Source organism: Sturnira hondurensis, unplaced genomic scaffold (genome assembly GCF_014824575.4).
Source record: "Sturnira hondurensis isolate 20B ecotype Veracruz unplaced genomic scaffold, ASM1482457v3 Scaffold0023357, whole genome shotgun sequence".
Taxonomy (NCBI): Eukaryota; Metazoa; Chordata; class Mammalia; order Chiroptera; family Phyllostomidae; genus Sturnira; species Sturnira hondurensis.
The window spans coordinates 10,836,525-10,852,995 of record NW_028095988.1 but is presented as its reverse complement, the minus strand read 5'-3'; the positions used below and the strand labels follow the sequence as shown (position 1 = coordinate 10,852,995).

The 16,471-nt window shown below is 40.7% G+C and overlaps 1 protein-coding gene across 5 annotated transcripts in view; it reads right to left on the bottom strand.

Moving 5' to 3' along the window:
• ACIN1 (apoptotic chromatin condensation inducer 1) overlaps positions 1–16,471 on the bottom strand; it is a 30,822-nt gene that overhangs the window by 9,512 nt on the left and 4,839 nt on the right. For 2 of the 5 annotated variants that reach the window (XM_037037613.1, XM_037037614.1), the window contains 4 exons: positions 16,009–16,128; positions 10,629–10,717; positions 8,606–9,871; positions 7,274–7,389 (listed from right to left, as the gene is read on the bottom strand). In XM_037037613.1, the coding sequence (XP_036893508.1) occupies positions 7,274–7,389; positions 8,606–9,871; positions 10,629–10,717; positions 16,009–16,128 (1,591 nt within the window). Of the gene's footprint in view, positions 1–1,242; positions 1,527–1,547; positions 1,715–7,273; positions 7,390–7,866; positions 8,083–8,605; positions 9,872–10,628; positions 10,718–16,008; positions 16,129–16,471 lie in introns of those variants that run through there. The other 3 variants (XM_037037612.1, XM_037037615.1, XM_037037617.1) reach the window with 3 other exon arrangements.

Here is a 16,471-nt window from a genome sequence, read left to right as displayed (position 1 = left end):
TCCACCCACAGCCCAAATGGGATAAAGCTGTGATTTGTAGGGTCAGGGCTCCATTTGTTCTTAGGTAATTTACCAACTCTTACATGAAGACAAACAGCCCCTCCACCCAAAACAGTCCCTCAAAAGTGACTGTGATTTGCCCACAACCTCTGGTCTCTCGGTCCCCTGGCCACAGGCACCTTTATTTAACAAAATTGCATGACAAACTAAGAGAAGCCTGATTCTTTAAAAAGACAAGGGAAAATGACCATGGCCGTGGTGAATGATTCCAGACTTATGTTTAATCAACTGCTTAATAAGGCCTACTGACCCATAGGATCTGGACACACCAGAACAGAGATGGTAGGGGTGGAGGCTACAGGGAGAGTAGGGCTGGTTAAGGTTCAAGCTTCAATAAGCACCTTCTCATCTAAAAGGAAAAACTAAAACTGCTGGAGAGAGTATGAAAGCTCAGAGAAGAAATCAGGCCACTTTTACCTGCTCAGAGGTGTAGGAATTGTTCTTATATTCTGCTTTCGCCCAGTTTCTCCCATTCCCTCATTCCAACTTCCAAAAGATAAAGAGAGCAGGCCTCCCAGTCAGGACACACCCTCCCCCACACCATGCATTCTGTCCCCCAAAACACTGAACCCACTCCACCCACTCTCCAATCTCACAAGATATCTCATTTCAGGCAATGAATCCCACAGATACACTTTAGATAAACTATTTTCCTCTCTTATTTTTCTGTCTTCATCTCTAACTTCTACCTCTAATCTTGCCCCCATTCCCACCCAAACACTGGGATTACAACAAAAAATTTAAATCGAGATGATCAGAGGCCTAAGTCTCAGAAGGGAAACCAAACCTCTCCACTCTGATAACCAGCACCAGGAAATTCAGCATTCCCGACAGGCTGACACTCAGAGGTCAGAACAGCTTCCCCAGAGCATGGAGGGATGCACAGGAAGGGGGGAGGGGAAAGTCGGAACTGTGCCCCCCAGCTAACAGGCCCCCACAGAAACACGAGATTCAACTCTCTAAATCTAAAAAAAAGGCTTATCAAAAAAACCTATTTCCTATAGAAAGAGGGCAAGTGGGGCCAATTAGAAATCAGGCAGGAAGGACAAAGGGGGAAAGCAGAATGACTGAAAACAAACCAAAATGAAAAACAGAATGAAAGCCATGGATGGGACAGAGAAGGAAGATGAGGTGGGCTCGAGTGGTGGGGAAAGGGGATACATGGGAATGTGAGGCTCTCACCCTTCTTTCCTTTCTGATATCATGATTTTTTTTCCTCCCCCTGGAAGTGCTGTTTATCCCTTTCTGGAATGGAAGAAATAACAAAAACCAAACAAAAAATCCTAAAAAATTAAAAAAACAAAACAAAACACCTTCCTTGCCCCAAGATCCCACCACCTCCTCCCCAGCCACCCAATCCAGAGACAGAAAATTGAGATGGAGCAACTGGGGATCCAAAAAAAAATGGTAAATGGAAGGGGAGGTGGTGGTGGTGAGGGGAGGCTAAAATAGATCTGGCTTTTAAGAGATAAGCGTTAAGTCCTCACGGCAAACCCCGAGTTCGGCTGGATTGGTCTCTCTGGAGGAGGAGGAGGAAGGAGAGGGCCAGGCTGCTGGTAGTGGCTGGCTCTATTGTATTAGCGGAGCAGCGGCGATCAGCCGGAGACATGCAGGGGAGCCATCTTGCCACTTACCCAGCAGTCTGTGTGTGCGGATGGGGGAGGGCCCTGCTGCAGCAGGGGAGGGGAAAGAAAGAGGGAGGGCCCTAAGTGAGCAAGGTTCTTAGCCTCTAGCAGGCCACAAGCAGCTCACTGCTGGCTCAGTAGGTATGGCCTTTTTCCTTCTTTTCTCAGGTTACAACAGCTAAGGCCTAACCCCAAAGGGAGAGGGTGCTCTCTCCTCGTCTTCCCAGGGGGCGGGGAGGGGGCTGGGTAGAGAGGACATACAAAGTTACAGCTGCTTGCTTGGAAGATTCCAGAGAATACAGGCAAGGAAAACAGCAGAGCTGGGAGTGAAAAAACAGTTAAAGAGGGCAGATAACAAAGTCAGAATTGAGAGACAGAATGGAGAGTCTTAGGCCAATTTTTATCCCACCCCCCTCTCCCCAAGAGACCAAGCATTAAACCTTGAAACCACATCAGCCAATCAGCTGGTCAAGGTGAGATGAGAATTGGCAGTATCCAATCACTACAATAACAGGCTGCTCCCCTCTACCATTGACCACGTGTTTCTACTCCAACCTGTCCTTCCGCCAGTGATGTTGGAAGAAATGGATAAGGAGAGACCCTTTTTGAATTACTAGTGGGGGAGAAGGGTGGGGGAAGAGGTGCCTCTGAAGAGATGACAGACAACTTTGTTTCAGAGTCTTTAATAAGGTCACCCTGCCCCAGAGTCCACTGGAGCCACAAAAGAAAAAGATAAACAGGGCAAGGGGACCTTGGGTAGCTGAAGCACAAAGGCAATTCTTGGAGTGAGGGCTCCAAGGTGAAGGCTCTGAAGTAGATGAGAAACTGAAATGAGAGAGAGCTGTTATACGGGGTGGGGGCTACCTGCTGGACAGAAAGTGATTAAATAGAAATTAATTATGGGTGTCTCCACCAGCATGAATGTGAAATGGGAAGTTGACTCTAACCATTCATAAGTAGATGCTCAAAACGCTCACTGGTGGACTCCACAGGTGCTCCTTTTGTATCCTAGTAGCAGCAGAAGTTTAACACGAAGACAAGCTTCTGGGCTTAACCAAAAATGTATTACGTATCTCATTTGTACCACCACAGCTTACACCCAGGAATACAATTTCCCCTATGCTGCTTAAAATCTTAAACTTATATGCCAAATGCATGCTACAAAGATCATGTAGTTTATTTCATATATTACTGTAAAAGTTCCCTTTCTCCTAAGACTGAAAGCTTTGGAGTCAAATTGGTGAGGGCCCAATCCTGGCCAGTCTCACCCCCACACAAGTTGTGTGAGACCCGGCAAGTTCCTAATCCTTTCTGTGCTTCTTAGTTGTAAAGTGGGGCTAGTAACAATACCTCACTCATGGAAGAGTGTGATAAAGGTTCACTCAAAGGTCTGGTTTGAATGACACTACCAGTCAAGGTAAGGATATGCATAAACACCTGTCCTATTAGGCTATTATCTCACTGGATGCCACCTACAGAACTTTTTTTTTGGCTACCTCAAAGAGTAGGGTGCTCTCTCCGACATAAAGACTTTCAGTAAGTTGTCTGACAGGTTTTCAGCAATGCCCCTATCATTCTATGTAATAATCCCTGGTTTACTTGCCCCTCATCTTCGTCCTGCAGAATTCCTGAGGGTCAGACACTGTATTCCTTGGCCCCTAGCCCAAGGCCTAACACAGAGAATGCTCAGTAAATATTTCTGAATTAGGTTGTCATTTTGGGTGCGAAGTGGACACTTTAATACGTGCTTGCTGAACTAAAAGTTTTCATCTTAAATCAATTTTTTGGCTAGAATTCCCATAGATAACGTTACCTTTAAATATCCAAATAAATGTTCCCTGTCCAGCAACTGTCCTAAAATGCTTTCAGCTGCCAATATGCCTCTCCAGAAGTAGTTTCCTTGGAGAAAAACATTTTCTTTTACTGGAAATTGTACCTCACTTTTTTAAGAAGAAGAATTTTAGCATGTTATCCTTGGCCTTAAGACATAGCAAGTTTGTGCTATTTCCCCACGATCAATTCTGTGGGATCCAAAAATTCCCAAGGCTTTATTTTCATAGTAAAAAGAAGAATCCTTAAAATTACCCCCAAAGAGGACTCAATCTACTTGCAGGACCAGTCCTGAAGCTTTGTTAACTATGTCAGAGCCCCATGCAGCTTCTCCTTGTAGTCTCTAAAAAGACAAAAGAAATCTCCCTTCCCAGTTATTTAAGTTCTTACACAAATGTTTCTGATATCTCTGAAATATATGTGAAGTTGAGTGGGGGTTAGGGTGTGGGAATAGCACATAAAGCATCTGTAACCCAGAATAAATTGAAAGAACTACTTGGGGGCTAATAACATCACATTACAGTCCATAAGTGAATATGAATGAGATACAGATAGGCTAATGGAAAATGAAATATTTTAGGCAAGTATGCTTGAATTTTAGTTTTTGTAGAAAACTAATGAAAGGTGAGCACCTGATGTGAAAGTTAGTAAGAAAATAGTGGAAGTTACCCACCCCAGGCAGTGAGATTAAATACAGAATATCCTCAGGAGCATACTAGTTCCATGACAACCAAGGACAGTAGGACTTGGTAGATTATGTCCTTAGATTCCAATTTCTCAGTGAGTAAACTCTAATGATTACAGTAAACTTTACTTTTTTATTATGCATCATTTGGCATATTGGCCCTGCAGGTCCTGTGGGGAGTATCAATTACACTGTCATATTGGCTTAAAGGACCATTTCCTTCCTCCAGCTCAGGCAAAAAGATAAAATATACATAATACCAAGAACCCTAAATTGCTATTTCAAGGTTTGTATACACAGGAAGGTTGTCTTTAGAAAAATTCAGGTGTGAATTAACTACTGCTAGATAATATGATTGCCCACATCAAATTTCCCCTATTTTTTTAAAATGTAGAAACAGAATACCATTACTTTCTGCTGTATGAGGACATTTTTGTTATATTCAAAGCAAACCTTAGACTGTATTGTGGGCCCTGGCTGGTGTGGTTCAGTGGATTGAGTGCTGGCCTGTGAACCAAAGTGTGGCCAGTTTGATTCCAAGTCAGGGCATGCTGGTTGTAGGTCAGGTCCCTGCTTGGGTGTGTGCAAGAGGCAACCAATCCATGCATCTCTTGCACACAGCTGTCTCTCTCCCTCTCCCTCCCTCCTTCCCTCTCTAACAAATGAAGTAAATAAAGTCTTTAAAAAAAACTGTATTTTTGAATAGGGATCAACTGAAATAGAACTGAGGGCTCACAAATTAATGCTCCAAGCAATGAAAAAGACACCTTACCTCATAAATCTAAAATTCCTCACGGAACAATCAATCAGGATGGATTAACCAAGGACAATGAAAAAGTTAGGAAATTTCTTCCAAGTGATGAGAGGTCTTTGAAGTAAAAGGTCTAATTTTTTAAAAACACTTTACTGAATCAATGGGCCTTAGGTTCTGTTTTTATTAAAGTCATGTGACTTCTTATTGAGAGAGACAGTAAAACCAAGGTTAAGTCACAAATGGTCTCTTCTATTTAAAACTGTTGATCCCACTTATAAAATTGGCCAGGGTTCCCGAGATCACCTAACTGAACACTAGGACTTTAAGCTGGTGAAAGACTAGAATGTTGTGAATTAATTGTATCGATACCTCCAGAAATGTAGGCAACCTTTTCAAAAGTTCATTTACCAAATCCAATCCAAAATAGTCTATGGGTTTAGGCCTTTGGGTATGCCTTTTTGTTAGGCTACTGGACAGATCGTCTGAAAGGCAGGCAGAAAGCAAGTGGGTAAGAGGGATATGTGTGAGCTACTCCTAAACTCTCAATGCATTTCTAATCTAGAGGCTGCTCCACTGAACCTTGCCAAGGCAACAATGAACAACCTCAGTATTTACCCAAAGTGCTACTGCCTATCACCTTGCCAGAATCATGCAGATTACCTTAGTCATAAAATGAAGATCAAAGCCACCTTTACACCTGGGGAGAAAAACTGTGTATGACTCCAAGCCTTATTTGCCCTGGACTACATGCAGAAGTCCAGAAATAAAGGTGTTTCAAAAAGTATACTGTTCTGGTGCCAGGACCTCACAGACCCACAGAATTTAAGGGGAAGCATAGAGCTTTTTAGAAAATTACTTGCTTCTCAAGATGCATAGGAGGCAGTTCCTCATGCCCAATTAGTAACAGGTTGTCAACACCTACTTTGAAATTGCCATTATGCAAAGGACATGCTTTACCCCCATGGGATGGGGATTCGGATGGGGAGGCAAGTATTATCTCTGGTTGATATGGAAGGGAAGGTGTCCCCCATCATCTCCTCATCGATGGTGTGTAGCTGGGGAAATCCTGAACACTTCCAGAATCCGCTGGGTTTTCACATTATGGTCCTAGAAGAAACACTCTTTTCCAAAGGAGAATGTACTCATCCAATAAAGGAAAAATGAAAACTTTTCAAAGGAAGTAGAATGAACTTCTGGCTTTTAAACCCAAAATGAAATGGCCACAAGATGGCGGCAGAGGCAAAAATATTGGAATGGACAGTTGCAATGGTATTACCAAGGCAAGAGCTATCTAGTAAGGAGGACAAAACTATTACTAAAGTCATAAGGAAATGAGATAATAAAATCATGTCACCTGCCCACCACCCTCCAAAATCAGAAGCAAAAAGATACACTCTTAGAAGAGTGTAAATTATTAGACTTTTACATAAAGGGAAAAAAATCATACTGGTAGTATAGTGTTAAAATGACACAGAAACATATGGAACAACTGTCTACAAAGAACATTCACCAAAGCAGTACCAGATTCCTGATGTCTAAAAGCTAAGCATCTTATTTCCACAATGCTTTTCTTTTTCATTTCCCATGAGAATTTGAAGTCAGAAATTTTGGTTCAATTGCTTAATTTCTAATACTTAAGAGCTCAGAATAATGGATAACTATTCAACCACAGATTTAATTTGTTGTATTTTTCTAGAACTAATATAAGGAATAGAAACACACATTAATTGTATGAATGATAAGGTAAATTCAAATTCCTTTGGGACTTAAGAATAAACCTTGGACTTGATATGGACTTCATCTTTTACTCTATTGTATGCTGTAAGAGCTAACTTAGACTGTGTTTAATAAAATGACAGCTAATATCAAGAAAAATACAGAACCCAAAACAAAGCAGCACCCTCATGTGCCTTTCTTTGTAGACCCTCAATATACTTTATTAAGCTGTATTCCTGGACTTAGATGTAGCTGGTAAATGTGAGTTAAAGACTGAGTTAAGATGTCCTGGGTCAATTCCCTTACACTGTCTTGAGTTTGGTAACAGAAGCCTCTGCTGTCGTCTCCCTAAAGAAACTGACTATTTTGGTCAGATGATCCCAGGTATGCTTTCACCATCACTTTTCAGACTGCCTCAAGAGCTCTGGTGGCAGGTCCCGACATAGTAACTGAAGTCTAGCCTTTGTCCAGATAAAGCTCTGCCTTCATGTTTTAAAAGGAAACTAGGGCTGCTTAGTCAAAGAACCCCATGGAGTAAAGAACTATCCAGAACTATCCCACACTTCTAGTTCCTTGTTGTACCCCAGTTGAGATATCACTTACACAGTGTGATGAATCTTTTCTGATTCTGGTAGGTGAGAGGTTGGAGTTGCTGAGGTTTGGGGCTGTGTGGCAGCTGGTGGCTCTGCCTCTTCAGCTTCACACTTCTTTGGGCTCCCCTGTCAGGACAAACATAGCAAAACAAACATAGCAACGTACTTATATCTGCTGGGTTCCTTTTCTTTAACCTGGAGCTGGTAAAAGGCAGAGCAGGGCATACACCATACACCAGCTCTGCACTCAGCCCTACATATCTTTATTTCATTTTACAAAGTAGAATGGAATATTGCTTTAAAAATTTCTACGTCAGCAATCATTTTATTAGAATTCTATTTTGAGAGAAACAAGAAAAGGCCTCCTTTCGGGCAGAAAAAAAGTGTTCTGTGGAAGAACTGACCCTGAGCACCCTGGAGCTGAGAACTCAGCTACATGAACCAGGGAGTTTGAAATGAGTTAAGTGTAATCTAACAGGTATCCCCAACCTTCTACATTTCTAGTGAAAATTATCCAGACTGACCTTTCAGTTTTGTAGCTAAGACAAAAAGGAAAATCATGCCTAATTCTCCATCTCCCTCTAGGGAGAGGGAGTAGCCTACCCGCTCAGGCTGTACCCTCTGTGTCACATGCTTTTCGGCTGGCTCAGGTTGGCTCATAGGCCTCACTGGAATAGAGGATGAGGTGGAAGTCCTCTCCTTTGGCTCAAGGACCTGCAGTTGTGGCACTGGTGGAGTTGCAACCTCCTGACCAGAAGAGGGATCTTTGGTTTCAGTGTAGCTGGTGCTGCTGTCCCTGGAGACTCCAGGGCTCAGAGACTGAAGAAATGAAACACATAATGCAAATTATTTTATGTGGTCTATGTTCAGTAGATCACTGAGTTTTCCAATTTCTGCTGACCCAATTTAATACTTTGGAACTTTTTGTCCCTGTGTTTATTCCTGTTTGTGTTAGTAGTGATCTCTCTGACTTCTTATATTACTCCACAAATTACTTATTAAGTCCCAACTAGGTGTTGGGTACTGGAATACACATGTAAAAAGACATGTCTATATCCTCAAGAAGTTTATAGTCTAGGGGAGAAGGTGGGTAAATGAAGCAAAAAAAAAAAATCCAATTCTTCTCTTTGTACAGGGGCTCAAAAAAGAAAAAAAAAAAAAGGACTCTATTTAGGGATCAGTTAGTTGAAAATTAGACTCTGAAATGGGGGAAGTAATCACTGAACTAGCAACTAAAGGAAGCTTTTCCTATTTCTGCCAGAAAATGATAGCTTCTCCTGGGGCTGAAAAACACTGCCATACAGACAGAACATCAAAACACCCAGGATACTCCCATACTTACTTTTCTGCTGTTGCTTGACGCTGAACGTGAACGAGAACGGGAACGTGACCTGGACTCTGACGTTGATCTGGAGCCCATCTTGGATCTACCACGAGGATTGGCATGAGCTATATCTCTCTGCTTAGATCTTGGAGGTGAGTGAGAACGAGAACCTGAACTATCAGGAGAGCGAGATCTTGATCTAGAACTGGAAGATGAAGATGAGGAGGACCGGCTAGAAGATGAGTCAGCTGACTGTTTCAATCTGTGGCTTGGGAGAAGGGTATGAGAAGCCCTTCTGCCTTCCTTTTGTTCCAAAGATGGCTGTTTCAGAGATTCCTCAATGATCCCTTTGGCTGGTGCTAATTCCTCAATTTTTAAAGGGAGTGGTGGAGCAGATTTGTCCAACTCAGTTTCAGGACCCTTCTGGGTTGAGGGGTCAGCTAGTGTGCTTTTCTGAACTAGAGGCAGGACACTCTCTTCTGGCACTTTCTCAGCTGGAGATTCTGCAGCATTAGTGTCTACAGGACTTGACAAAGGAGACAGGCCTCCTGCCAACTGGACAGTATGCTGAGCTATTAATAGCTCCCTGGCCTCAGCATCTGTATTAGGAGGAGATAACTGGATGAGAACAGGGGGCGCTGGACCTTCCATGGGCTCTGTTTCTTCTTCACTCTGAAGCTGTGTATTAGGTGGTGGTGAAGATGCTTCCTTGGTAAGTAAAGGTGGGGGAGTCTCTTCCTCACTAGCTGTTTGCTCTGGTTGTAGCATAAGAGGGGCCTTTTCCAGATCTTCAGTCAATCGAGGAGGGGAAGGAGACTTTGATTTTTCCTCTAAGACTTTTGAAGATTTTATTTCTCTTTCTTCTTCCTCAAGGGGAGAAGCTGTCTTCATCTCTTTCTCCTGCTGATGTCTGGCCAGATGACTTCTTCTATTAGCCTCTTCCTGGGACCTTGTAACTCTCCCTCCTTTCTCTAACCCCTCCTGTTCCTGTGATCTTATGGTTTGGGGTCTCTCACACATCACCTCTCCTGGTTTTGCTTTGGGCATCTCTTTCCCCTCTTCTTCTTCCTCAAACTGTTTCAGAATTGGTGCATCCATAGATTTTATTCCCTCATCTTCTTCCTCCTCTTCCTCCTCTTCCTCCTCTTCTTCCTCTTCCTCCTCTTCTTCCTCCTCTGTTTTCAAATTTCGATCTGCTCTGATCCTCAGATTTCTGGAAGGTGTCTCTTGATCCTCTTCCTCCTCAGCAACCTGGTGGCACTCTGAGAGTTTAGCGGCTCGTGCCTGAAAGAAAAAATAGATCTATAATGGTTTCAAGTATATTTGCTCACTATCAAAAGAGAAGAGAAAAAATATCTCACGAGACATGCACAGGAAGGAGGAACTCAAATGACATGCTTTTTTCAGCAACACAGAAATGTGTGACAGTAAACAAGCAGGACAATTACGGACTCTTACTGAATCAGAGTGACCGAAAGGAATACAATAATGAAAACTTCCAGTTTACTTTTCAGCTTCAAGTTTTAAAAATAAATACAAATTAAACATCTAGAAAGAAGGGGGGAGTCGACCTATTATCATTTAATGTGATTATTTTTTTATTTTGGTATATTTAATTTCCCCATTGTTTCTTTTCTAATCGCAATTACACTACACGTATATTTTCATATTTGCTCACTTAATATCATATCATATCATATCATATAGTTTTAAGGTTTTAATTGAATTATGTTTTTAAATATTCATTTAAAGCTATTGAATAATTGTATGTTTTTAAATAATGCGCTTTAGGAAGAGAATATATACCAGCCTACTAACTTTCACAATTAAGTTTTATTTTTAAAGTATTCACGCAGAAATCTGAAGTCCAGAGCAGATCTAAATTAAAAAACAAAAAATGAGAAAAAGAAGAGAAAGAGAAGATGAATGCATAGAAACCTAGAGACGCCAACTATGAAATAGTTTGGTAGGAAGAAAAGAAGGAGATACCCAAAGCATTGCCCAGAGAGGTGATGAACGCTTTAAGAGGTATCTGGGTTACCTGTCTGACCCTGGATGATCGTCTTTCTCCTTTCCTTGGTTTCTCATCATCTGAGTCACCTTTCTCTTCAGAAACAGAAGAGCTTTTTCCTATCAAACAAAAGAAAATCAAGTCAGACTCATGACATGAACATTTACTCAAGGTTGCTTTCTTCTAAATTTAGTCAATCATAGTACACCAGCTCGTCGATATATACTGATATTAGTTTATTTGACTTCTATGCAGAAGAAAAGACTTATAAAGCCCTAAGGGTCAGGGTATTATTAATAATTCCTGCCCTGTATGTCTGGAATATTTTTAGTACATCAAAACCAATTCACTTATTACAAATAACTCAAATAAATGTAAAATAACTACCAGGGCATTCAAACTGTCTAGCAGAGATGTACAAATACGAAATGCACTTATTTCTATAAAATATTTTCTTACTCTGAATCAAAACTTATGACTTCATTATATGCACAATTTTTTTGGATTGCCAATTGCTACCACTAGTTTTGACCAATACGTTATGATTAATATACTAGTTTGTAAAATAACAATCTTAAACAAATAGTTTTCAGGGCCCTAAAGTACTTAGAAATTACTAGAGGCAAACTGGACAAGGCTTCAGAAAGAGCCATTCTCAATTATGTTTTATATATGGAGCTCAAGGTGAGGTATTTTTTTTTAAGGGAAAATAAGTTCTACTAAAAAAAAGCTTGGAAACTGCCAGTCTAGGTTACTGCAAATACTACTCCACGTAAAACTGGAAAAATTTCCTCACACATTTTACAAAACATGGTAAGTTGGTCTCAATGACTTGACTTGAGAAAAAGGAGGGAATGGGCTGGAAGATTTCTAAGTTTTCTAAAAGTATTAAAACATTAAATAAAGCATCAATGCAAATACTGGTAAGAAGACAGTATATAGAAGACAGCCTAAAAAAACATTACATTCCAGATACATACTCCATTGGGCTCCATTTTAATACAGTACAAAAGGTTTAACGTCCACAAAGCTATGTTCTCTACACTAATAGTACATAAAATGGTGGCAAATAAAGCAGATGGTGTGACCTCTAATGCAGGATCTCCTCTCTTATTTCTGTGTCTCAACAATCTTAAAATGAACTAGTCTTTGCTTCTATAACTAAAAAAAGAAAGTTAGCCCTGGCTAGTGTAGCTCAATGGATTGAGCGCGGGCCTGTGAACCACACAATCGTGGTTCAATTCCCAGTCAGGGCACATGCCTGAGTTGCAGGCCAGTTCCCAGCAGGGGACTCACGAGAGGCAACCATACACGGATACTTCTCTCCTTCTCTTCCCCTCTGAAGATAAATAAATAAAATCTTTATAAATAAATAAATAAATAAAGTTATAAAATGAACTAGAAGACTGCCCATATTTTGTAAAACTTTACTCCATGATCACTTAACAGGACCTCTGCATATACACCATTTTTTACCTGAATTAGTAAATAAAGACCTGCACTGTGGGTGTGTGTACAGGATGTATGGTTAAAAGACACAGTACCAAGCTAAATTTTTTTAGTAAACATTTAGAATAATCTGTAAGAAATCAATCAATAGCCTTGGTGAGGTAGCTCAGCTGGTTGGAGCGTTGCCCCAATAAAGCAAGGTTGTGGGTAAAGTCAGGGTACATACAACAGTCAACCAATGCATATGATTTCACTAATATGTAGAATCTAGTGAACAAGTTGAACTTACAAGCAAATAGAGACAGACTCATAGAGAGCAGGCTGACAGCTCCAGGATGGGGATGGGGATGGGGATGGGGATGGGGATGGGGACTGGGAGGTAGAGGGAGTGAGGAAAGAGGCAAAAGGACTAATGGACATGGATGTCAGTGTGATGACTATGGGCAGCAGGATATAAGGGAGATAAATGGTAAGGGAAAAAATACCAACCACTCCCCCCACAAAAACAAAACAAAACAACTCCTACAGAGACAATAGTACAGTGATTACCACAAGGAAATGAAGGTTGGGGAAGGTAGGACAGGGTAAAGGGGTGATAAACAATGATAGAGGGAGACTTGAGTTGGGGTGAACACACAATACAATATACAGATGATGTATTATAGAACTGTATACCTGAAATCTATAATTTTATTACTAAGCAATGTCACCCAAATAAATTCAATTTAAAAAATCAACCAATGAATGTATAAATAAGTGGAACAAAGAACATTCATCTCTCCCCCCCTCAAAAAATGTGACAACATGAAACAAGAGCTTACTTAGTAAACAATACAAAATATAAGAGATGAAGAATCTCTTTCTAGTTCTTTGTATAATGCTGTTATGATGCAGACAAGCTTTTGGGAAAGGTGCTATCTTTCTATTATGAGCACAGGGACACATAAGTGTTCTAAGCCAGATGTGAATAGTATGTGTAGAAACTGAGCACCTTTAGCAAAAGGTGGAGCAACAGTGGGGATGGATTAACAAATGTATTTTGGGAACTGAAAAGCAAGTCAGGGTAAATGTTAAGATTTCCAAGATTCCAAAGCCAGATGCCTTCGGGACAAAGGACAAGGTGGCTGGCTACTAGCTGCTAGACAATGTGTAAGGTTTTCAACTGAACAATGGAAGAGCCATATTGGAGAGTAGGTTCTTCACCCTAGAAGACAGATCTCTGGACAGGATTTACAGGACCTCCATAAGGTAGGTAAAGATCACAGCAAGCCCTGGCTGGTGTGGTTCAGTGGAATGAACATCGGCCTGTAAACCGAAAGGCTGTAGGTCTGAATCCCAGTCAGGGCACATGCCTGGGTTGCGGGCCACATCTCCAACTAGGGGTGTGTGAGAGGCAACTGACTGATGTTTCTTTCCCTGTCTTTCTTCCGTTCTTTCCCTCTCTAAAAAAATAGATAAAGCCTTAAAAAATAAAAGATCACAGCAAACCCCTGTAACCAAAGGGTATTTGGGTTTGAATATGATACAGAAATTAAAAGAATGGAGACCTGGCAATGTGCCAAACCTAAATCTGAGTCATGGTGGCTGTCTACATTAAACATTATCTAGCATTTCTCTAGCATCTCAGCATCCAGATTTAATATGAGAAAAGTAGTAAGTACTACATGTTCTGTAAGCAAAAACCTCGCTAAGATAAGATCCCTTGGGCCTACTTCTTAAAGAACCTGTATTCTAAATATTCATTTTTAAATATTTTGGCATATTTTTTCCTCCTAATTTTCCTAGATTGGCCTCCTTTTGAAATAATTAACATAGGATATTTGTATACCCAGTCATGATCTAAAAGGGACTCCAGACAATTTCTGACTATTTAGAGGGTGAGTACTGACTCCCAATACCTAAAAAAATCTGATGAAAGTGATAGACAAGAAGGCAAGAAGGACAGTCAGGGAGGATTTTATAAACCAACTCTTTCTTCCTATTTGGGATTGTCTACAGCACGTAAATAGGAGGTTGCTAAAATATAAACCAAGGATCATGATTAAATATTATACTGAAAAACTATTCTTTCGGTTAGTCATTCATAAACTGAGTTGATCAATAGAACAATAAGAGGACTTAAAAAATGTAGAGTCCCATAAGAACAGAACTACAGGAGGACTTTAAAAAATGTAGAGTCCCAGCCTTGGTCGGTATGGCTCAGTTGGTTGGGCATCATCCCAGAAAGTGAAAGGTGACCAGTTTGGTTCCTGGTCAAGCCACTTGCCTGGGTTGTGGATTCAGTCCCTATAAGAGGCAACTGATCAATGTTTCTCTCTCACATTGATGTTTCTCACCTTCTCTCTACCCCTCCCTTCCTCTCTCTAAAAATAAATAAATATAATCTTTTTTTCAAATACCACCTTCTAGTGTTAGTTTTATGTGCAACTGTCTTCTCTCTCCCTAAATAGATTTTTACAAATGTGCTAACTCCCCACATACTCTAGTATGGAGATACGTACATAGCAGGAATCAATACATACTTCAAGTGATTTTTATTTAAGAAACACTGACAACTAATTTATAAGAGTTTTCCCCCTTCTTCCTGGCTTCATGATCAAGGAAAAAAGAGTGCTAAGAGCTAACTGGATCAATTGAGGGTCGGTCACTCTTACATTTGAGAAGAAATATCTAAAAGAGTGTGTTTCTCTCCAACCATTAAACACCTCCTAAAAATCTATTTTCAAGAAGAAATTTTATATTAATCAGAAGAGCCAGCAACTAACCATGGCTACTAACATTAATAATGATTCAGCCCTGGCTGGCATAACTTAGTTTATTGAGCGTGGTAACCAAACCAAAAGGTTACCAGCTAGATTAGCAGTCTAGGGCACATGCCTGTGTTGCAGGCCAGGTCCCCAGTAGGGGGCACATGAAAGGCAATCACACATCAATGTTCCTCTCACTCTTTCTCCTTCCCTACCCGTCTTTCCAAAAATAAATAAATAAAAATATTTTAAAAAATTATTAAAAATACTTGTTAATTTAAGATTTGGTTCAATATAGCTATCTGCCTTGACCAGTGTAGCTCAGTTAGTTGAGCACTGTCCTGTAAACTGAAAGGTCACTCACTCATCCAATTCCGGCACATGTCTGGAATTGGACAGCGGGTTTGGTCCCTAGTTGGGGTATGTGCAAGAGGAAACCAATCAATGTTTCTCTCCCTGCCTTTCCCTATAAAAATTTATGAAAAATATAGCTATTTACTGTACACAAGTCCTATGCACATGTTCTTCTGAAAGGATACTTAGATAAGTATTTCCTGACAAAGGCTGCATTTACACTTTTGCATGAGATACTATGCAAAACTAGTTGCCTAATAATGTGAAAAACTTAATCTTGCCTGAATGTAGCCACATACTGGGTCACATAATACTCTACACTGACTTTCATAGCACACAGTGCAACTGTAATTAATTATGTCATAATTTGTTTAATGTCCATCTCCTCATTAGACTACACATTTCATTAGGGCAGAGACTTATCTCTTTCTTTACTATATTCCTGGTGCCTGGCACATGCCTGGCATTAACAGGTGCTCAATAAAAATTATGAATTAATAAACTGTAGTAGATGCCCTCTTGGGGGGTGACTGGATGCACAACTCATAATATACATAATTAGTAAAGAGGTGATAAAAAGTTGTGACTGTTGCTAAATTCAGAGGTAGAAGAGGTTGAAAAGGTAGAAATGAAAAGAAAAATCAAATTGCCTTATAAAACACTTTGAGAGTTTAACACAACATAGTGGTGAAAGGAGACCTCAAAAAGGACATAGTTTCCATAAAAAACATGTCAAATATCAAGTCACAGAGTTTCCCTGAGACTTTAACGGAGGCTTAGCAGGAAAGGAGGTGTAACTACCTCCCCCCACCAACTACGCAAGATTGACAAAACAGCGCAGTGGGGAGGGAGATACGTACTGGGCGAATGTCTGCTGAGCTCCAGCTCTGGTCTCTCCAGGCTGCTCTGAAAGTCAGGAGGCAGCAGGGAAGCCACTCCCTCAGGATGGATCATCTCGTCCTCCGACTCAGCTGAAGCTTCTGCAAAGTACAGATCGGGTCGGGGCAGGGAGGGAGTGAAGGGCTCAGCATGTGGGAATATGTAGGAGTGAAGGAGGTCAGGCAAAGTCATGGATACAGAGTATTTACTAAAAAGAGTGCTGTACATAGAGAAAAACTCCCTAGGATTAAGCTCTACCTCATCTAAAGGGTGGCTTAATTTACTTGTAACTCTTCCTGGTGGCAGGAATCCTATTTCAATAAGATAGTCAAATTAAGTGTCTTCTGCCCTGACAAAAAGTAAATAGTAACTCACTTGGTTCCATAAACTACCAAAGCAAATAAGTAGTTAGTCTCAGACTGACTTATTCCTGAAATTGCCTAA